The sequence below is a fragment of the Podarcis pityusensis genome, assembly GCF_964106645.2.
Source record: "Podarcis pityusensis genome assembly, chromosome: 3".
In the NCBI taxonomy this organism is placed as follows: Eukaryota; Metazoa; Chordata; class Lepidosauria; order Squamata; family Lacertidae; genus Podarcis; species Podarcis pityusensis.
In genome coordinates this window covers 15,907,585-15,930,835 of record NC_138026.1, presented here as the reverse complement: position 1 = coordinate 15,930,835, position 23,251 = coordinate 15,907,585, and the positions used below count along the sequence as shown (strand labels likewise).

Sequence of the window (23,251 nt, the reverse complement as noted above, 5' to 3'; positions counted from 1 at the left end):
AAGTAGAGTCCTTAATTCTTACTAAAAATTCTCCCTTGTGAAAGAGCTTATGTTAAAAGCTTAAGAGAGAACTTGTGAGGAAGAATTTAAAGGAAACATGCAAGTTTTAAGGATATCAAATTAATTAAATCTTTAAAAGTGGTCAAGACTTTCATGCAATCTGGTTTATTCATACTTTCTGCTCAACACTTAAATAACCCAGTTACTTATGGAAATTATTGTTTTTCAGGTAAGGAGTCTTGACTTTTCAAATGTGGTAAAAGGTTTGAATAGGTATAGACAGATTCAAGGGATTCATTAATCTTGTCTTTGCGTGAATAACCATTCATTTAAATATGACTTACTGAACTGTAGTCCCTTTTCATATCTGGGACATACTGAACCTGCTTCCTCACACAAAGCCATTCCAACATAGTGACATTTTATAGAAACTTAAGCAGCTTACTTTTCGTATGTGTGGCGTTAACGGACTTGTCAATGACCCAAGGATATCATACTTCAAAATAAAGTACGCAGTCTGGAATTCAGTGTTGAACTGAAAACTGCCTGGCAGATGGTGCGACAGAATGAACTGATTTGTGTAATTTCTGCCCAGATATTGAATTGGGAATTAGAATATTCACATACTTCAGAATTTTGTGAGGGTTTTTGTTTTTTTACAATATAAGGGTTTTTAAACAATGCCATCGTCTCTTAGTAAAAGTAATTTCTCACTCTCGTGGTGCTGTTCCCCCCCCCCCAAAGCCTTGCTTCTCTCATCTGATTTCTTCCCCTCTCCACCCAAGTTTGATGTGCCAGTCATGTGTAACTAGCTTATGTTTCATATTTTAGCTTGGATCTGTACAACATGGTTGCTTTAGGGGAAATGGAAACATCAACTAATTTATCTGCTCTACTTCACTATTGCATGCTAAAATTCTGTGTCCTGGGAAGAAGCAAACTTTAAGTGTACACCGTAAAATAGACTGCTTCTGCAGCATAAAACAGCTGGAAAAGCTGGCCTTCCAGAGCTTATATTGGCTCCCCCTGTACTTTCAATTGCAACTCAGCATTCTCTCGCTCTCCTTTTGCTCTCCTTTATATACCTATCTTGAAAAACTCAATCTGAGATCTGTTTTGTACATTACAGATTGAGGGAAGTAGACAAATGTTGACATGACAAGGCACATCCTTAACCTGTTTATTTCTGATGTGACCTCCCAGCTAACATGAAATGGGAGATTTCCAAGAAAAGGAAAGCAATACCAAGAAGAAGAAGAAGAAGAAGAAGAAGAAGAAGAAGAAGAAGAAGAAGATATTTATACTCCGCCCATCTGGCTGGGTTTCCCCAGCCCCTCTGGGCAGCTCCTAACAGAAAATTAAAAGCACAATAAAATGTCAAACATTAAAAACTTCCCTAAACAGGGCTGCCTACAGATGTCTTCTAAAAGTCAGATAGTTGTTTATTTCCTTGACATCTGATGGGAGGGCGTTCCACAGGGTGGGCGCCGCTACTGAGAAGGCCCTTTGCCTGGTAAAAAATCAACCCTCGCTGGTTCACATTTTCAGAATTAACAGTGAGGGAGTGTATTGTCTTTCGTTACTTTCTAATGTCTATTAACAAGCATTGGGTCAGTTGGGATATCACAGTGAACCATGATTTATTGTGATAGGGAGACACAGTGAACCGTGGGCTTACAAGCTCCTCCCTTCTCCACCATGGTTATAAGGTGATTGGAAGCTTTGGCTTCTGTTTTCAGTTCTGCTGCAGTTTAGTGTGTCATCATGGTTAGAATGTCAGGCTAGGACTTTGGAGACCAGAGTTCAAATCCCAGCTCAGCCTTGAAGTTCACTGGATGACATTTGGCTAGTCAACATCCCCCAGCCTAACCTACTTCATAGGATTGTTGTGAGAATAAAATGGAGAGTGGGGAGAACCATGTGTGCCACCTTAATTCCTGGAGGAAAGGTGAGATAGAAACATAGTAATATAGTGTTGTGTTCAAATCCTAAACTATGGCTAAATCTTAATTATGTGCCCTGATGTGTGGGCTGCAAACACTATGAATAAGCAATGAACCATGCAAGGGGTAGTTCCATAGTTTCAGGGTTTCTAGCAATCAGGGAAGTGAGGGGTACTTGGGTGTGGGTTTCAGGACCACGGCTAGCAATTCTGTAGCTGAGCCAAGACATCCAAGTTGTTTCAGCAGTGTCCAGGAGCAGTCTTTATAGCGTGGGCTAGGTATTCATCAACTAGAGGCCCCAACCCCTGAACACTTCAAGGGCAAGTGCCTTCCTCTGTAGTCAGTGACTGCTTTTAGGCCGTGGGGTTTCAGGCTTTGGGGATATATCCTCAGGGATCTCCTGATCTTCTGAGGAGTTGGAGGGCCAGCCGGAAAGGATATGTGAGCTCCAGTGACCTTAGTTCCACATTGGATGGGCCAGGAAGTGAGTCCATATTTTACTTGGGCTGCTGCAACTAGACTCTGCCTCATAGGACTTCTGATTGTGGGGCATGACAATAGTCTGTGTGTTTTTTTAAGAAAAGAAGAAGCCAGATTCATAAGCCATGGTTTGAAGTTGGATTACTTTAAGATGTAGCTAATGATTTACCATGAACACTTCTACCTGGGTTATTTTAGTCGTCCTTCCGAGGGTTCATAGGAAACAAAGCATGATGTTGGGTTTAGCTACAGTTGGGTTTCGGCTGCAGATCATGCTTTGTTGGGAGTGAAACAAAACTATTACCTCTGGTTCAGACATAACACTAGACTAGGCATTGTGGTTTATTCTCTGCACAAGCAAGGAGGAGCAATGCAAGAGTGATTGGCTTATTTTATTTTCATTTCATTATGCATAGTAGGCCGTGGTTTATGGCTTACCTTGAAATGCAGACACGGTCAGGTCAGAATGGATATTTTTTATGTTATGGAAGGAAGCTTAATTTATATTATGGAGTTAAAATATGCTTCCATGCCCTCATTTTCTGTTGTATTATATGCATGGGAATAGGGTTCATGTATGATTTGGGATTTTGAATAATTCTGGAGGACAAAATCATTTCCCACTTTACCAACTAGAGAGAGGCCATTATAAAATAATGGAGTGATCTCTGTGGTTTTCTCGCAAATATTTTATTTGGCAGAATTGCATATTTCTATTACTCTATTACAAGGACACGGGTGGTGCTGTGGTCTAAACCACAGAGCCTAGGGTTTGCCAATCAGAAGGTCAGCAGTTCAAATCCTCGCAATGGGGTGAGCTCCTGTTGCTCGGCCCCTGCTCCTGCCAACCTAGCAGTTCAAAAACATGGCAAAGTGCATGTAGATAAATAGGTACCACTCTGGCGGCTTAGTCATGCTGGCCACATAACCCAGAAAGCTGTCTGTGGACAAACGCTGGCTCCCTCGGCCTATACAGCGAGATGAGTGCCGCAACTCCAGAGTCGTCCACGACTGGACCTAACGGTCAGGGGTCCCTTTACCTTTTATTACAGTCTGAACCTGACAGTTTAGTATAGGGTCTGCTTTTGTGAGTGCTCTACATACCTACTCAAATGCCTCCCCCCCCAAATGTGTATTTCTGTCTATAATCAAATTCCTTATCTTTGAAATCCAAGTAAGGTGTTGACTAGTTTGACCCATCTGCTGTGTACAGTCATACCTCGGGTTAAAGTAGCTTCGGGTTAAATCTTTCCAGGTTGCGTCCCATGGCGCCCCGGAAGTAACAGAATGGGTTACTTCCAGGTTTCCCCGCTCACGCATGCACAGACACTCAAAATGATGTCACGCGCATGTGCAGAAGCGGCGAATCGCGTCCCGTGCAGACGCGGGTTGCGTTATGCTCAGGATGCAAACCGGGCTCCGGAACGGATCCCGTTCGCATCCAGAGGTACCACTGTACTGCCTTCCCAGCTTTGTCGATGCAAAATCTAATCACCATGAACTATGTTTTTTGGAGGAAAATTGTTCTTGTGTATGCAGGTGTGTTATTAAAACTGCTCAGTCTCACTTCTCTTTAATGAAAGGATTGCTGATTGGGGAATGAAGAGCGTGGTTTCTTTATTTTTCATGTTTTTGATATCTCTGTAACTTGATCTAAAGCTCTGCCTTAGCTGTTGAATGGATTCAGCAGGCCACATTTGTCCCATGATGGTTGTAACTGTCTTGTGTTATTGACAGAAGGCTATGCTATAGTAACATTGCATATTAAAAATGGGAGAGTAGGCGTCAACTCATATGCTTGTTTATCAGATGGGTCATATAGTGTGAAATCTGTGCGAAACGTCCTGTAACCAATAAGACATTTAAAAAAATTCAGGGTGAGCATTGAGTCGCTCAGAATGCTTCTTTGGCTGCCTTTAATAAGCTGATGCTCTGAATTATGGTTGTTGATCGCACAAAAACCTGAAGTGCTGACTGGACACCAGGGGGCGCTGGGACCAGGGCTTGTGTTTGTACCCTTTCTCTGTCCCCTGTTTAACCCTTTGCATGTTGAACACATCACACCAATAAAACTCGAGCAATTAATTCTACCATATACCTGATCTTACAGGAAGAAGGAAATTCATTGCAAGCACTTCAAACTGAATCAATTAATAGGATTGGAGGAGACGAGACGGTGTTTTTGTATATTAGTCAACCAAATGTAGCTTATTTATTTCACATGTCTACTTAATTTTGTACACGTGTGTGCAAAATATGAGCAAACAATAGCAGAAAAATGCTTAGAGTCATTTAAGAAAAATTGTTTAGGATCAAATGGTGTTTCTTTTATTAAAATAGCTTGATTCATCCTTAAGCTTCCCTGGGAGCTTTTCATGCTGAAAAATGCGATATAGACGCTTTGAATAAAGAAGTTATTTTTCGGTTCCAAGGAGCACGCCTTGTCTTCACTTCTCTTAGCTTTAATTCTTTGTGGTCAGCATTACTTTTTCTGTTCAAAATTTGAATTGTGCTATCCAAGTACAATTCTCCTTAAACAATGCCTCTGGCTATCACTACCTAGTTACACAGAGCTCCTGGAATTTGATCATAATTGTTTTCAGTATTCAATCCCCCCCACCTCACATAATCTCTTTTCTCACTTTGTTGGTCATCTTCCCCAATTCTCCACCCTGCCCCAAGACACACTTTATCTAATTTCCTCTTCTTATCCTTGCTCTTCTTTGCTGATTTACTATGCTTAGTCATCTGTGTCATGGTTCCCAGCCCTCCTGTCTTCACCTTAAGAAGTTCTGCATGCTTGCTTGTCCTCCCACCAGCGTGCTACGGCTCTTTGTCCCTCAACAATAGTAGCAATATAACTATGACAACAATGCCAACAAGCTGGAATATAAAGCAGGGATTTAAAGCTTTAAAGCCTTCCTCCCCTTCTTCTCCAAACTTTTGTCCTGCTGCTCCCCAGTCAAAATGCATCCTTCCCACAAATATGTTCTGTGCTTACATAGGGCTTTATTGTCGTTAGGTCAACGGTTTAATGCCCGGCCGAGGCTTCTGGCATTCTTCTCTGCCAAACTTTCAGATCTCTGAAAAGGCGGCTGCCTCTCAAAACGAATAAGCACAATTGTATCTTTTCTTCCTTCTGCGGAAACCCGAGGGCAAATTCAAATGACCGTTCTGGCATGTTGGTTACCATACTTGTTGAACTGGCTAGAGTTTCGTTAAAGCGGCTTATGCTTCACTACCGTCCCAAAATGCCAGTTGCCAACATCCTCTCAGTCTTTTGCAAAAGTGAGTTGGTTAAGGATATGGTGCCCTGTGCTGTGAGCTTGTGGCTAAGCTTAATAGATGACTTTTTCAGTACCAATTCCTTTGCCCCATAAACACAACAGCCTGGCAGAATTGCTCTGCAAATTGATCCCCGTGGTTATTTTATTTTATCATTGATTTCCCCTTTGTAGCTTACTTTAGTGTTTAGAATGTTTCTGGAAAATCCCATAACTTCTAAAAAGTCACCAAGGTTATAGTTTAAAAATTGCACTATTCAGCTTTGAAGAAAATATCCTGTCCTGACTGTTCAAAACTTACCTACGCTTTGTTTTCCTCACCACTAGATGTCACTGCAGATGCAGGAATTTGCTTCTTCTGCATTGAGGGCTCTTTGGATATATCAAAGGGAAATGGTTTGGAATAATCTGGCTTCATGTTCTATCTAGATAGCAGTTTGAAGAATTGCAAAACATTGTTATAGGTGTAGGTTGTAACAAGATAATGTAATTCTGACTGAAGAACTTGTGAACGACTGTTCTTTGCTGCGATGTGCAATCATTTGCACAAACAGATAAAATATTAATTAGTTTTCATTGTGACTTATTCCAAATACCATTGGTAGGTTTTGCAACAGCAGTGCTCATAACAGAAGGCCCATTTCTCCTTCTGAAACTGCTTTATATGCATTGGTAGGAAATTTCCCATTGGCAGAAATGAGACCTTCCCTCCCAATACAAATAGCTGCTTTTGAAGAGCAATTTTTGCCCTGGCATAGAAAGGGTTAAGCTCCTCCTCTGCTATGACCTCAGTAATTATCAGCCCCCTCCTGAACTGAGTTTTCTAAAGTGCATGTTAAGTGCAAAGTCATATCTATTGTCACATCAAGATTTTAAGCTGAAAATTTGTCCACTGTTTTAACTGAACTCTGTTGGTATATTTTTCAGTTTTTGTTACTCTGTTCTAGCCTGTTTAGAGTTATTTCTTTGTACTGAAGTGTAATTTGATAAATGCACTTTTACTGTTTTAATGTGCTTTAACTCCTGTTCTGGTTACATGGCAGTTAAATGAAATTACTCTTCCAGTTGAGCCCATTACCTGCTTCTTCAGGGTGTCTCTACCCCCGCAGAGAAGGTAGTGCATTTCTGAGGAATGCAGTTTGGTTACATAAAACATAATCCTCATTTGGAGGGGGGGGGAATTATGCCCAGGATCCTAAGTCCGCATGAGTTGGGCAAAAGATTCCTGCATTGCAGGGATTGGACTAGATTGCCCTTGTGGCCTCTTCCAACTCTAGACTTTTATGATTCTAGGAATAGATATTTACTCATAGAATATTGACCTTGTAAGAAAGGAAGGGGGCAGTTTTGCTGCTGTGCCACTCAATTCTGCTCCATAATGTTGGAGCATCCTACAAAAAACATTGCAGGTGGTGACGGGGGCTGCAAGGGAGGAAGGTGAAAATTTCTTTCCCCCACCTGCAGCCATGGGAGCCTTTATGGATCTGAATCCGTAAACGAACAGAAGGGCAATTTAAGATTCAAGCCTATATGCTTTGGTATAGAATAGTTCTGTGAGCAATTCAGAAACAAGTGCAGAATAATACAGTGGTACCTTGGTTTACAACCATAATCCGTTCCGGAGGTCCGGTTGTAAACCAAAACAGGTTGTAACTCAAAGTGTGCTTTCGCCAATGGGGCCTCCAAAACGGGGGGTTGTAATCCCAAAAAAATGGGTTGTAATCCAAAAAAAGGGACACGCACTTCTGGGTTTGACGTGGTTGTAATCCAAAAGGTTGTAATCCAAAATGGTTGCAAACCAACGTACCAGTATACGCCCAGGTGGGAATGTGAGTGGATCTAAACACATGGAAAAAAACCCATTATTCAGAAATTAGATCATTTTAACAAAAGAAAAAAATCCCAATGAGAAATCCCATTTTAAACAATTCTGGCTCTCTGGCATCATCTCGTGTTGCATGTTTCAAATGCATACAGTGTGCGGTTTCTTTACTAATGTAGCTGAGTCCTGTAACTCTGTGTGAATGCAGCTTTGTGTGACCTTTGACTGCTATGAACTCGTTAAGGGACTGGGGATCTTGCTGTCCTCTCTGCATATTCATTGGAATTATATGAGCAACATAGGTTCTGCATGCAGTTTTCAGAAGATCACTGTTCAGTCATACCAGTTTCAATGCCATGTTGGAAGGGTGAGTTTTATATTGCTCACATGTCACTCAGCATTGACTTTCTGAGGAAGAAAGATAACAAAACAGCCAGGATCTCATAACTGCCCCCCACCCAGCTTAAGCCCATCTGAATTTGCTAGTCTTCCCTTCCCACTCCTATGTGAATGGATGCGGGTGGTGCTGTGGTCTGAACCACTGAGGCTCTTGGGCTTGCCAATCAGAAGGAGGTCAGCAGTTCGAATCCGAGCAATGGGGTGAGCTCCCAGAAGCTCTGTCCTAGCTTCTGCCAACCTAGCAGTTCCAAAGCACACCAGTGCAAGTAGATAAATAGGTACCGCTCTGGCGGGAAGGTAAATGTCGTTTCCGTGTGCTCTGGTTTCTGTCTTGGTGTCTCATTGCTCCAGAAGCGGTTTAGTCATGCTGGTCGCATGACCTGGAAAGCTGTCAGTAGACAAATGTCAGCTCCCTTAGCCTGAAAAGTGAGATGAGCACCGCACCTCATAGTCACCTTTGACTGGACTTAACCGTCCAAGGGTCCTTTACCTTTACCTACATCTTCTGTGACTTAGACAAGTGTGCTGTTTATCAAGTTCATGTGCTTTTTTGTTGTTTTTAGTCGTTTAGTCGTGTCTGACTCTTCGTGACCCTGTGGACCAGAGCACGCCAGGCACTCCAGTCTTCCACTGCCTTCCGCATCTTAGTCAAACTCATGTTCGTAGCTTCAAGAACACTGTCCAACCATCTCATCCTCTGTCGTCCCCTTCTCCTTGTGCCCTCAGTCTTTATCCCCCTGAAAATCAAACCTTCTTTGAAAGGCTATCAGTCAGTTTTAAAGATTCTTTAGTCCTTTTCAACAATCTGCCTTTTAACCAATGTATTGATGATGTATGTTTCCTTAAATTCTGTCACCACCAAAATCCAAAAAGTGTATTGGGTATTGAAGTAACAATCTTTTAGAGAAAGATTTGGCTGTGCAAATGTTTTATTCTCTCTCTTTTTGCAGAGACTTGATTTTTAGCAATGCGGACATTAATTATGCTAGTTTTTGTGATTGTGGCAATAACAATTTCTTTTTATGTGTTAACAGACATCAATATTTGTATAGCTACGTTAGCAAACAGTTCTTGGGAGAGGCGAGTAATAAATAATGGAAAAAGTAAACTGAATTCATAAGATCTATAATGGGCCTGTAATTCCCTCTCCTCCACCACCCTAAAAGAATTCTATCATTAATTGCACATCATTATAACTTAACTGTGCCAGTAGCTGCTCATTTGGACAGAGTTGCATGCTACATCTGCCTTTTTTTAATTGACATTTATTTTGGAGGCCTATTGATGTCTGTGTGGGCTGTTTTGGCACCACCTGTATTTTCACAGTAAGCTGCTCTCAACAGTGCTATGTTTGTGTAATGTGGTCATCATCTCTCTCTTCCCTCTGCTCGCTTTTTCAAAACTCACTGTGTGTTCTTTAATGCTCTCTCTCCCCATACCTCCAATTGATGGGGATAGTATGACCTAACATAAGGAGAGAGAGAGAGAGAGAGAGAGAGAGAGAGAGAGATCTTACTAGGAAATTTCAGGTTAGCACTGTGTGTGTGTGTGTGTGTGTGTGTGTGTGTGGTGTATGCTTTTTGTGTGTGCTTTTTAACACACGTTCTTTTAAATCACTATATTTTTATCAATAGTCTTTGATCTTTTAAAAACAGATGGCCGCCAGTAGTCAGTGGAGGAGACTTCACTTATCTGGAAGAAGCAACAATCTAGTTTCTAGAAGTTCGTTTGGAATGCCTGCCACACAATTAGACTCTAGGAATCTTTTTTATATACAGTGGAACCTTGGTTCTCGAACTTAATCAATTCCGGAAGTCTGTTTGACTCCCGAAACCGTTCGAAAACCAAGGCGTGGCTTCCGATTGGCTGCAGGAGCTTCCTGCACTCAAGCGGAAGCAGTGTCAGACGTTCAGCTTCTGAAAAACGTCCGGAAACCGGAACACTTATTTCCAGGTTTCAGCGTTCAAGAGCCAATTTGTTCGTCAACTAAGCCATTCGAGAACCAAGGTACCACTGTACATTTTTTTCCTCTTTGGGTAGAGGAATAAGTGAATGTCAAAAAACAAAGACAGCTCGATTCTGTTCCTAGAGGGATTTGTGGATATTGGGAGAGATTCAGCAAGCATCTGTTTGCATAAGGAGATTTTTAAAATCTCTCCTCCCACTGTAGCTCCCCTCATCCCAATAAAATAAAATAAAGCTTAAGAAGATTGGTCGCCACATTGGAGCAGATTTTAGGGGGGGGGGTGGAGAGTTGGAGGGAAGGGAGAAGAGAAACCAGTGTTGCACACACATATCCATTGTATGAGTAGGTGGACATTGTTGAATGTCACCCATGGCTTGTACCTTTAACTATATGCTGCACTGAGGTTTATGAGCAGGGCGTCAGTTACAGAGTTTGTACAGCATTACAGTGCACCCAAAAAACTTGCATAACAATTTTTTTTAAAAACCGGCACTGCATTAGCAAGGCCCACGGAATAAGTTTCTCCTTCCTTAATGGGCATCTTATCACTTCAGTATGAATATCAAGTATGTCAGAATAACTTTCTCACAACAGGTTTTGGCATTACTTTTCTTGTCACTCATACCCAGATGCTATTTAATTTTTCTCAAAAAATTCAGTATTTTGACTTAACAGAGCCTGATGGAAGGCATTGAGAATCAAGCCAATTCTCACTTATTAGACAAGCTTTCAGTAATCATCTATATAGACTTCAGATTCTCCTGAGCAGAATGCTGTCCATGGGAATGTGATGTTCATGTCGGTAGTACTCATTCCGTACCACCTGTAAAAGCAAGAAGGCTTTTTAAATTGGGTTTGGATTTTTGAGATCCCAGTTTTACATGATCGGGAATACTGGCTGAGTTGCAGCAGTCCTGGCTCCTGGAATGGCAAATTGGGGCAGTCTTAAATGGACAGTCAGGATAGGACCACTTTGACTGGGGCAATTGCCAGTGGATCATCGCAATGCCCAAATGTGCAACATGAAAGCAAAGGCCACAACACACATACTTTTTAGGTATGCGCTTAACACAGGCATCCCCAAACTTGACCCTCCATATGTTTTGGGACTACAACTCCCATCATCCCTAGCTAACAGGACCAGTGGTCTGGGATGATTGGATTGTAGTCCCAAAACATCTGGAGAGCTGAGTTTGGGGATGCCTGGCTTAACATATCTTAAGTATATGTACTCAGAAATTTAAAGTAAGGTGCAAAGGATAATACTTATACGATGCAAACATCAAGGAGCCATGATGAGATGTGGTTCCTTGTTGAGTATATAGTGAAGGGTGAGATGCGGGTGGCACTGCAGTCTAAACCACCAAGCCTCTTCAGCTTGCCGATCAGAAGGTTGGCGGTTCGAATCCACACGACGGATTGAGCTTCCATTGCTCTGTCCCAGCCCCTGCCGACCTAGCAGTTCAGAAGCATGCCAGTGCAAGTAGATAAATAGGTACCACTGTGGCAGGAAGGTAAACGGCGTTTCCATGCGCTTTGGTTTCCGTCACGGTGTTCTGTGGTACCAGAAGCGGTTTGTTATGACCCAGAAAGCTGTCTGTGGACAAACGCCAGCTCCCTCGGCCTGAAAGCGAGATGAGTGCCGCAACCCCATAGTCGCTTTTGACTGGATTTAACTGTCCAGGGGTCCTTTACCTTCATATAGTGAAGGAAACCTGAATTTGCAGCTGTGCAATTTTTGAAATGGCCTTCAGTTCCAGTGGCGGCCCACATATCAGTGGAATCCTAAGTGGGATTGGTGAGGAGCAGAGCAACACCCAGAACCTTGCCACCTTTTCCTTTGTGGAAAACAGAGGCTCCTCTCCTTTCACTGCACCAGCTCCATGGTGATACAGCTGAGAGGGCTGGTGGTCAAGCCCTCAGGGGATTCACATAGTTTGGGATCCAGCAGATCAAAGTAGGCCCAGTCGGGGGGCTTTCTGCCCACTGCCACCGCAGTTCCTTTCTCCCTGCCACCGCAGTTCCTTTCTCCCTGCCCAAGAATCGCTACTTGCCATCCTAACCTCCTCCAGCCACCAACGTAGGTGCAGTAGAATTGTGCTTTAAGTGTGTTTGCAATTGAAGCCTAGAGGAGAACTGATTTCAGTGTCTTTTTAAGTTGAGTTTTCTATGGAGCTGCCAATTTTTGAATTAAAAAATGAGCCCTCTGCGTAGACTGGGAGGTGGTACCATGGCAAAGCCTTGGTGCGTCTTTGAGTGCAATCAAGAGTGGGGTGGGGGGAAATCTTAGACTTAATTACCTGTCAGAATGCAAATAAACTTTCCATCATTATGGTTCTAATTAGCTCCTGGTTCTGTAAATGCTTTGAACATAAGAATGAGACTACTTAGTGAATTTATACCCCTCTGGAACACAGGAAGATGGGGTTTTGTTCTTGCATTATGCGCTATGTGCAGCTTCCCGTTGTAAGGTAAAAGGTAATTGTGAATACAGTGGTGCCCATATTGCTCATCTTGGAGGTTATTTTGAAACTTATTTGTATTGCATCAGTAACAGAGCACATAAAATTGGGTGGCTTAAGAAACAGTTATGGAGTTCATAGCAGGACTTGTGTGCTTGTAGAAGTACGAAAGATATCAAAATCCATAGCTATCTGACCAGCCAATTACCTATGACATTTGAGAGAGCAAGAGCACCAATTAGTTTATGGTATGGGCACACAAAATCAAACTGATAGGTTTTTAAAGGCCATTTCATCTGTCTTCGTGAAAACACTTGATCTTTTTACTTGAAACCAGCACGAGTACACCTTTTGTGTTTGCTGTGTTCTGACCTTTCGATGGCTGTTTTGTATTAGGTTTCCAAAGAGGATGGACCATATAGCTCAGTAGCAGAGCATTTGTGTTGCATGTACAGGGTTCATGCTTCAAGCCCCAGTATCTCCAGATAGGGCTTTGAGAGACTACAGTGGATGCTTGGGTTGCGAACGTGATCCGTGCAGAATGCACATTCGCAACCCGTAGCTGCGCGTCTGCGCACGTGCGGGTTGCAATTCAGCACTTCTGCGCATGTGCAAAGCGCGACTTATTGCTTTTGTGCAATAACCCGGTACTTCCGGGTTTCAGCGGTACGTAACCCGAAAAAATGCAACCTGAAGCATCTGTAACCCGAGGTATGACTGTACTGTCTGAAACCCTGCAAAGCTATTGCTTGTCCGTGTAAACAGCACTAAGCTAGATGTGCCAGTGGACCGACTCAATATAAGGCAGCTTTCGACATATCTAACTCACAACATAAGTGTGGGGCCATTGAGATCAGCTCTGATGAAAATGAACCTTTATTTCTTGGAGAATGTTCAGTGGTAATGGCTTCATCAGTTACCTTAACAGGTAGTATAATTTCTGATCCCTGTGCAGTGAATTATATCGAGGGGTGGCTTCATCCATGGAAGATGGAACAAGCTTGGGGGGGGGGTCCCAGTATCGCAGGGGAGGATCGAAAATAATGGATCTAAATGGCAAGGAAGCAGATTCTGTCTTAACAGGAAGAACTTTCTGACAGGAGGAACCCATAGACAATGGAATGGACTCATGCGAGAAGTGGTGGACTCTCCTTCCTTGGAAGTTTTAAAGCAGAGGTTGGGTGGCCATATGTCATGAATGGCTTCAGTGGAGGTTCCTGCATTGCAGGGGGTTGGACTAGATGACCCCTGGGGTCCCTTCCGATTCTATGACTGGTGGCGCTATGGGTTAAACCACAGAGCCTAGGACTTGCCGATCAGAAGTTTGGCGGTTCGAATCCCCGCGATGGGGTGAGCTCCCGTTGCTCGGTTCCTGCTCCTGCCAACCTAGCAGTTCGAAAGCACATCAAAGTGCAAGTAGATAAATAGGTACCGCTTTGGGGGGAAGGTAAACGGCATTTCCGTGCGCTGCTCTGGTTTGCCAGAAGCGGCTTAGTCATGCTGGCCACATGACCTGGAAGCTGTACGCCGGCTCCCTCGGCCAATAAAGCGAGATGAGCTCCACAACCCCAGAGTCGGCCACGACTGGACCTAATGGTCAGGGGTCCCTTTACCTTTAATGTCAGTGGAAGGAACTTCAGCTCGTATGAGGCACCTGATTTTTACCACTGATTTTTTACCTGATGTAAGCATGTCTTGTTTGCGGAACCAACTCTCAGCACTGCTCAGAAATGAGAGGTCAAAGATGTTGTTTTTCCAGCTTCTTTCATTGGACTGAAATGTAGGTGCTCTGTGCATATCAGAACTTCAAGCATTAAGGGATTCATTTTGTCATGGAGACAATTCAGTGAAATAGCTTTTGTTTTGAAGGCTTATTGGTGACTCCCATTTCTTTTTCTTTCCCAGCTCTCAGATACTGCTTTTGTCATATAGTTAGTGCATGCAAACATGTTCAAGCATAGTGAAAGTATACAAAGAAATATAAATACTCCTAGCCATGTTTTAGTGTACAGTGGTACCTCGGGTTAAGTACTTAATTCGTTCCGGAGGTCCGTTCTTAACCTGAAACTGTTCTTAACCTGAAGCACCACTTTAGCTAATGGGGCTACCTGCTGCTGCCGCGCCGCCAGAGCACGATTCCTGTTCTTATCCTGAAGTAAAGTTCTTAACCCGAGGTACTATTTGTGGGTTAGCAGAGTCTGTAACCTGAAGCGTATGTAACCTGAGGTACCACTGTACCCTACATTCAGTATACATTGAGCGCAGGGCTATGTATCTTTTCATGGGAGTAAGTTCCACTGAATTCAGTGGGACTTCCTTCTGAATTGATGTAAATAGGCTTGTTCTATCCAGCCCACTTGAAATCAGTTGAATTTAGCTATGTACTTGACAGTAGCCCCAACATTTCTCTTCCATGCCTGATTTAACATTGCAATGCCTATCATAATGAAGATATCAATATCTCACAGTATGTCAGCATGTTTTCCTGAGGCTGTTATATAGGACAGAAGACTAATTTAGTTCTGCTGTGTTCAATTATGCTTCTCTCATTTTTATTTTGTGTTAATGTTATAAATTTTATCTACTTGTTCTGCTTGGAACCAATAGAATCTTCTGTTACATTACAAGAGAACTGAATAATGACCGGTAATGATAGTAAGCATACTTAAATCATTTGCAAAGAACATTTATATGTGCTCAGCTGGTTTCTCTTTGTAACCTGATCACTTCTTAATCAATTGGTATTAGCTGCAAATTACCAGGTAGCCATAAACCAAACAAGCTAAATTATAGACAACAGTAATGTTTTATAGCTCAAAAGAAACTGCTTTTGCAGCATGGATTGCAATTGCTTTCGGCTAAATCAGATTAGCATGACAATCTAGCCTGTTTTAACTTCTTAACAACTAAACAAATCAGGTATGAAACCTGCAGGAGACATTGATTTCCAGTTCTCTTTTTTCCAACTCAAGCAGATTAGTACTATTAAAAAATCTGCCTCTGTGAATTTTGGCTGGTTCTTCCATTTTGGCATTTTCTCCAGTTACTGCATTCATGGGAGGTTATGTTAGTTGGCTGTTGTTCATCAGCAGAAGGTTGCGTGTTGGGGTGGGTGGGTTGGTCTTAAAATGGAAAAAAACAACCACCTATTTTCTGTCTAATTATTTCACTGGCACTATCACATGGGTTTTGCACAACTTTGTTGGCCTTTTTTTGAGTCACCATTGAATAATGCAAATTGCAGCAGTGCCTTGGTCATATCTAGACTGGGCTGTTGTAAGGTATTATTTATGGGAATGCCCTGAAAGAGCATTCAGATGCTTTTTTTTTAAAAAGCCTTTTCCTTTTTTTTGTTTTCATCTACTGTAGCAGAATGCTGTTGCTAGAGTTGTATCTGGGGCCCATTATATGGCATATAAACTAGGCTGTTTCATCGGTTTAAATGTAGCACATACCACTTTAAAGGAGGTGATTTACTGTGTGATCTGAATCTCTCCTCTCTTGGCAGAGGGAGGACATGCAAAGCCCTTCTCTTAAAGTAGGAATTGATTGATTGATTGATTGATTGATTGATTGATTCTGTTTCTATGCCACTTTTTATTCAAATGAATCCCAAAGCCGCTTACAAACAAAAGATAAAAATAACATAATGGAACAGCATAAATTGTATAGAATACTTAACAAATCATCAGTAAAACAATCACAAATCACAAATAATATAATTGCCATCTATGTAAAACTATTAACAAAACAACTAAAAAATAATCCAAACATTACAGTTACACCAAAAATCATATTGCAGTCGTACCTTGGTTTTCAAACAGCTTAGTTCTCGAACGTTTTGGCTCCCGGATGCTGCAAACCCAGAAGTGACTGTTCCGGTTTGCGAACTATTTTTGGAAGCCGAATGTCCGACGGGACTTCCGTAGCTTCTGATTGGCTGCATGAGCTTCCTGCAGCCAATCAGAAGCTGCGCTTTGGTTTCCGAACATTTAGGAAGCTGAACGGACTTCTGGAACGGATTCCGTTTGACTTCCAAGGTACGACTGTATAGGATTCACAAAGTACTACAGCATTTGTATCTATAAATCAATATTAACAACTTTAACAAAATAGCAACAAGACAAACAAACAAAGTCCTGTTGGATGTTCTTCTTTCTGCCATGACTCAGAAACTTTCATTCTGTTCAGTGCATCAAAATACACCTGCGCATAATGCTCCTGGCAGCAACTCCCTTATGAAGGATCCTTGCAATGGAGGTGGTCAGAACAAAGACTCGGCTCAAATTGAGACTCAAAAGGGGATAAATCCACAGTTCAGTGTGCAGTGCAGTCTCGGGGCCTCTCTCGGAAGAAACATTTGCAAAGAAAGTGAGATGGTTTGGTGTAAGAACTGCAGCAAGTTGTCGGGGGCTTTTTGCAACCTTTTTAGCAAGAGCTGTGTTCCCATTCTGAAATGGGAGCTTGTGTATTGAAAATTGAACCTGGCGCAGGACTACTGCACATTTGCTTACATTAATCTTCCAGCCAAGGAAATAATGCCCTCCAGTTCTCAGGGCAGGTTTCAACCTCCTAAACTTTTCACTATACGCAGGAATTGTCCAAGGAGAACTTAACACTTGCAAAGCTTTCTGCCTATGTTATTGCCTACCTGGGTTAAATACCTTCTGATACCCAAGTCTTTGAATCTCAAATTAGTGTTTGTGTAATGAGTAAGTCCCAAGAAGTCTTAAGTTGTTGGAGGTTTAACAGTAGCAATGACCGCTGAAGGGTTTTTTTGCCATTTGGTTTATATAAAAGAAGGTTATTCTGCTAGTTTCCTGCTTTTTAATCTGCTGCAGTTTCTAAAGGCTTTTTCTCTTATTGTTTGTGTGTGTGGTATTACTCTAGATCTTGATTTTTGTAAGCTGTGTTGTGGATATTTTATAACAGAGAAATGGTATAAAATAAATACTTAATAAATACAATACTTAATAATACTTAATACTTAATAAATACTTAATAATAAATAATACTTAATAATGCACCAGGATCATAGGATAGATAACTCTTTTGTCAAACAGCTAAGTGTCAAAAGCTGCAATACATTTTTTTATTCGTCTGTTTGCTTATTTAGAAATAATTGGGCTGTTTCTTTTCCAATAAAGAAACAGTCACATTGAATAGTAAGATCTTGTGTTGTGTAGACTATCATCTTTCCTTTTTTTTTTCTGTCATGGTGATTTCACTCACTTTTTTCTCTTTAACTATTATGACAGTAGAATTCACATACAGAAATAAATCCAGTAAGTAGCTTTTTCCTGTTTATTTTTGCAGGAGCAAACTTTGGCTCTGAGGAAAGAAGGAATTGGGGTTGTGCTGGATTCTGAGCTGCCTCACCTAATAGGCATTGATGATGATCTTCTCAGTACTGGCATCATCTTGTATCACCTGAAGGTAACTCAATATTTATTTGCCTTCCTGTTCCTAAATGGGCAATTTTAATGATAGTGTTAATTTGTTGTCTAAATAATCTAAGCATCCATTACATCCCTGCAATAATGTGACATCAGCTGTTAGGTACTCTAATTTGTTTAGTATAAAAGTATCAGTCAGTACTGCCTGTATCTGTCCCAAGAGTCAATGACAGATGAATGGCACCCTAGTGGAGCATATTGGTTCATTCATTTTGCTGTGGTCGTGAATTGATGCTGCTTGGAAACTTTAAGGACGCTCTTTCTTGCCTGTTAACGAAAACAACATTTCCTTGATAAAAGCTCTTTAATTCATTAGCAGTTTTAGCTATTGTTCTACTTATGTGGAATCATTTTATTTTTGCGCCATAGTAAATAAGTTTTACTCTTCTCTGTAGGAGGGACAAACACACGTTGGCAGAGAAGATGCTGCATCAGAACAGGATATTGGTAAATGAAATAAGAGGGGGCGGGGAGAACCCTGTCTGAGTTATCTTCCTAAAACGGGGTGGGTGGGGATATTCCTCATGCTGCCAATATATCTGAAGAAGTGTGCATGCACACAAAAGCTCATACCAATAACTAACTTAGTTGGTCTCTAAGGTGCTACTGGAAGGAATTTATTATTATTATTATTATTATTATTATTATATTTTATTTATTTTGTTTTGTTTCGACTACGGCAGACCAACCTACCCGCAGATACATAGTTCTCTTAACATATAGTTCTCTTAACAGTAAATGAAGCGGACCTCAGTTTCCACTAATAATGAATTAGTTTTATGTGTGAAGTGTTCTGTTTAAGTTACCAGAAAATACATGTAATATTTCTACAACTTGAATCTACTTTTATACAGGGATTTCATAGTGAGACCACTTAACTTTATTTGCTCCCTTTACACTATTTTTTATAAGTTGCATTAGATGCTCCTGCAGCAGAAACTAAGGATGTATTTTTATCTAATTTCTCCCTTCTCCCAGAGCCCCCCATGTCTGTTCTGAAGGCTTGGGGGACCCTCCAGAGCATTGTGGGAGATAATACAGAGGCTGCACAGGCAAGGGGATTGGCAAAATAACTTTTTGCCTACAGGAGCATCCGGTTAACAGTGTGAGAGTCTCTGTTGCATCAGGGTCCTGCCTCTTAAGAAAAAGGAGCCCTTTTGGTTGCAGCAGGAAATTCCTGGATACAACATATTTCTCTCTCTCTCTTGTTTGTAAACACACACACAATGCAAAAAGATGCTTAAAAATCAGGAATCTCTTTTTCCAGTGAATAGAATGAGAGTCAATAGATTTTTAAATTGTGTATCATAAGTTCCTGGGCTTATCTTCTTGTTTACTAATAGAAGAAAAATGTTTGCATTTCATAGTCCTTCATGGCCTTGATTTGGAAAGTGAGCACTGCATCTTTGAACATTTCAATGGAACAGTTAATTTAATACCACTGAGTGGAGCACAATGTTCTGTAAATGGAATTCAGATCACAGAGGCCATACAACTCAACCAAGGTATCTATATGTTTTTCTTCTTCCTTGCAATGAAAATCCATTTTGATATCTTCTTTCCCCTGCTGTTCTTTTTCTATATATAAATTTCTGTTAAATATCAAACTTCTGTTTTCGTTGTGCAAATGATAGTGATTAGACGCATAACATACGGTGTGTTTATTTAGTATATGTGCTGCTGCAGATGCACCATGGCATAACTGGATCCCTTTGTCTGCCCTGGCTGCAATAAAACATATCTCTCATGTATTGATCTCTACAACCACAGCCAGAGCTCTAACTCTCCAACTTCACCCCCAAAATTACACTCCTCCATTGCCTCCAAGACAGAGGATGCCAACAATTGATAATCTCTATTTAGACACCCACCAAACCCCACCCCCACACACGTCCATACGTTCTAGATATTTTAGGGATCATCAGACTGGCTTGTAATCTCCATGCAGTTCAGGTGTGGCCACTGGGCCATTCCAGAAAAAGAGGAAAATGATTGGTGGCCTGGATTGAGTTTGGGGGTGACTGTTTAATTGCACTCAGTGTTTGCACTAAAGCTGTCACTGCAATGGTGCTCAGCTGTTCAATTTCATTTTCCACCACTCCCTTGAAAGAAGGGGATTACACTTCATTTTTCGCTGCTGTTCTTCTCCCAGTATAACAGCTGCCTTGTAGTTGTTGAGTATTATTAAGATGAGGGCAAGAGATGGTAGCTTGCTAGACTGCTGTATTTTTGAGTGTCGCGAACAATGCCCAGGCAGTTGCTCTGGGGATAGCAAGACCTTTCATCAGTTTCTCCACTCAACTGGTTTTAAGGTGGATATACCCGTGGCCTACAGTCCTTGAGTATTGACACCTAACAGAACACCATATTAGTTTTAACAGTTCCCCCCTTGTGTTTCTTCCCCAAGGTTATTGAAGCACACTCCTGATCCTTTCTATCCAGCCCGCTGTGTTTCTTTACGAGTGCTGCTAACCAGTCTATCAGACTTCGCTTTTGTATACAGTGGTACCTCGGGTTAAGTACTTAATTTGTTCTGGAGGTCCGTTCTTAACCTGAAACTGTTCTTAACCTGAAGCACCACTTTAGCTAAGGGGGCCTCCTGCTGCCACCGCGCCGCCGGAGCACGATTTCTGTTCTCATCCTGAAGCAAAGTTCTTAACCTGAAGCACTATTTCTGGGTTAGCGGAGTCTGTATCCCGAAGTGTATGTAACCTGAGGTATCACTGTATATGAAATTGGGAAGGCTGAAAAAATTCTCCGCAGCCTCCTTCATATCTTCATAGGCTTACCTTTGAGAACCTGTGTTTTGGAAGAAAACTTTAGAGTCTGGATTAACCAAGACAACCAACTTAAATGTAGATAGACGGCAGCAACATGTACACCAAATCACAGTTCACAAGCTGGAAAGTCTTCATGCTAGCTTTCATTATGCATGTTTTAGCGCTCTTCCTTAAATAGTGTTTAATTTTACAGTCTGGAGTCACAGCACCTTTAAATACCTGCTTCAGATATTTCTGATTAGCTCCTTTTGCACTTAACAATCTACTTTCCTTTTAGAATTACCATGCATCAAAAATGTGTTAAACTCTTTGGGAGAGTTGTGGGGACTATGCCTTGTAATTAGCTACCGCGCCTTTGTCAAAATTAATTGAGATGGCATTAATGTGTCTTTAAAATTTAGCATAGCCAAATGCAATAAAAGTGGAACTGGTTTTCAGTCAGTAAAATGTAGCCAAAACTAGGAGGGACCAGGAATAAATCCAAATGCTGCCCCTTAAAAAAATAAAATCAAGCTCCTAGAGTTTAATAAACCTGGGATTACCTTGTTCTCCATCCTGAAAGCAGATATCTTGCATGGTGTTACATGTGAAATCTTGTAGAGTAAAAACCAAAGGGCATGTAGTAGCAAGTTGTCTTCTTGGGAACGGTATTCCGTGTTATGTGTTTGGAGGGTCACATATTTTTGCAAAAAAAGTAACTGTCAGGGGTTCAGGAGCAGAGGCAAGGGCAAGGGAGGAAACAGAGAGCGAGGGGGAGGAGGCAGAAGAAAAGATGAGTGATGACGACGACCCGAGATCTCCGAGTCTTTCCAGTGAATCAGAAGATTCACAGAAAGGAGCACCAGTGGCCAGGGCAAGGGGGGAGCCTAGGGGGACACCCCAGGAAGATAGAGCCAGAGGGGACTCAGAGGGGAGCAGTTGGAAATCGGGACCAGCGTCACCGCCAGAGAGCAGGGAAGAGGAAGGGCGCCAGGGATCAAGCGCTGGCAGCTCACAACAGGGGGGAGGGCACGAGTCAGGAGTGGCCACACCTCCATCGGGGAGCGAAGAAACGGTCAGACGGAAGGTGGAAGGTTGGGCGCGCGCGACAAGTTCAAATGCACAGGAAGGTGGCGCAGTAGGCAGCCCGGAAAGGGAGCCAGGTCCTAAAGCCCGCCGAAAGGAGGGAGAAGAGTCAGGGGGGTCAGCGTCAGCGTCAGAGGAATCCCGGAAGGAAGAGACCCCGGGGGGCAGAGGGACCCAGAGAAGAACAGTCAGGCGGAAAAGGTGGAGCAAGGCTAGGATATTAAGTTGGTGTACAAGGGGCAGAGACTCAGATGGGGCTTCGCCGATCTAACCATTAGACGTAGGGTTGCACGCAGCAGCTTGAGAATGGAAACTGTAACTCAATAAAGACTTTTATTTAATGATCGCTGGCTAGCGTGATCCTCTGTGAGCTAGGATCTGGAAGCAACTCTGACAGTAAGCCCCATCTCTTAAATTGTGGGCATCTACAGCCTCGCGGAGAGGAGAGAAAGCGGGTGCCTACTAGCGAGGTCACGAACGGCAGACAACATGACGGCCGAACAGCAGATAGTGGAACTCAGAGAAGCAGTGTCGCGCCTGAATGCCGAGGCTCTTGCATCCAGGAAGAGAGAGGAGGACGCAGCTGCCGCCTACAGGGATCTCCAGGTCAGGTTGGAAGTGCTTACGAAGCAAGGGCAACTGACACCCAAACCGGAGGGGATTGGGTTGGGGAGACGAACAGGCGGTCTGGTCTCTCACTTCGATGGGAATTTGCAACAGTACCCCAACTTTAGAGCAGATGTAATGTGTGCACTGCAACTGCTGAACAAAGACTTTAGAGATGAGCAAGAGAAGGTGGGATTCATCATGTCCCATTTGCATGGAGATGCTAAAGCATGGCTGCGCAATTTGTGGAGAGATAATGATCCAGCGCTCCAAAATGCGGATGCCTTTATTAAAGCGATGGATGGGTGCTTTTTGTCAAGCATTGACGTGGATCTTGCTCGGCAGCAGATACATGGACTGAAGCAAGGGAGGGCCAGCGTAAGGCAGTACCATGCCCGCTTTTTCGCTTTGGTCAGTGCTCTGGAATGGGACAGAGATTCGGCTCCTGTAAGAGACCTGTTTTGGGAGGGATTGCACGGCTCGGTTAAAGATGAAATTGCGAGGGGGGAGAGACCCCGGACCACGCAGGAGATCGTTCAGAGGGCGCTGGCTGTGGGGGTGCGGCTGGAAGGACGTCCGTGGAGCAGTGGCGAAGGGCGTGGAGGGCGCGAACCAGCCAGGGGCTCCTCCTTCCTTCCCAGAGAAGCAGCGCGTGCGCAATCCACGCCTCCGCCAGGAGGAGGAGCGGAACCTATGGAGGTTGGAGGTGCAAGGGCTCAGTCAGCAGCCAGAGCCCTAGCACCGGCAGCAGTGAAAGCGAAGCCTCCTAGAGGGAACAGGAAGTGTTACATCTGCGATGATCCACAGCATATGGCGAAAGAGTGTCCCCAGAGGCTCCACAAGCACACTGCAGCCTCAGCAATGGTAACTGCAGCAACGCAGCAAGGACAACCACAGCAGGGAAACGACGGAGTCTGGTTGGAAGAGGCACTGGGGCCCAGCCAGACGTGTCAGTGAAGCAGTCCCCAGAGATTTTACAGCCCATGGA

The 23,251-nt window shown here is 42.8% G+C and overlaps 1 protein-coding gene and 1 long non-coding RNA gene across 6 annotated transcripts in view; both read left to right on the top strand.

Moving 5' to 3' along the window:
• The window catches only part of KIF16B (kinesin family member 16B), a 116,269-nt gene that overhangs the window by 28,256 nt on the left and 64,762 nt on the right, over positions 1–23,251 (top strand). For all 5 annotated transcript variants that reach the window (XM_080998900.1, XM_080998897.1, XM_080998896.1 and 2 more), the window contains 3 exons: positions 17,673–17,792; positions 18,208–18,259; positions 19,180–19,317. In XM_080998900.1, coding sequence (XP_080855026.1) covers positions 17,673–17,792; positions 18,208–18,259; positions 19,180–19,317 — 310 coding nt within the window. The remainder of the gene's footprint in view (positions 1–17,672; positions 17,793–18,207; positions 18,260–19,179; positions 19,318–23,251) is intronic.
• Positions 2,380–15,683, top strand: LOC308473760. The gene is made up of 3 exons (XR_013984292.1): positions 2,380–3,193; positions 13,680–14,354; positions 14,583–15,683. It is a non-coding gene; the product is annotated as an uncharacterized lncRNA (long non-coding RNA).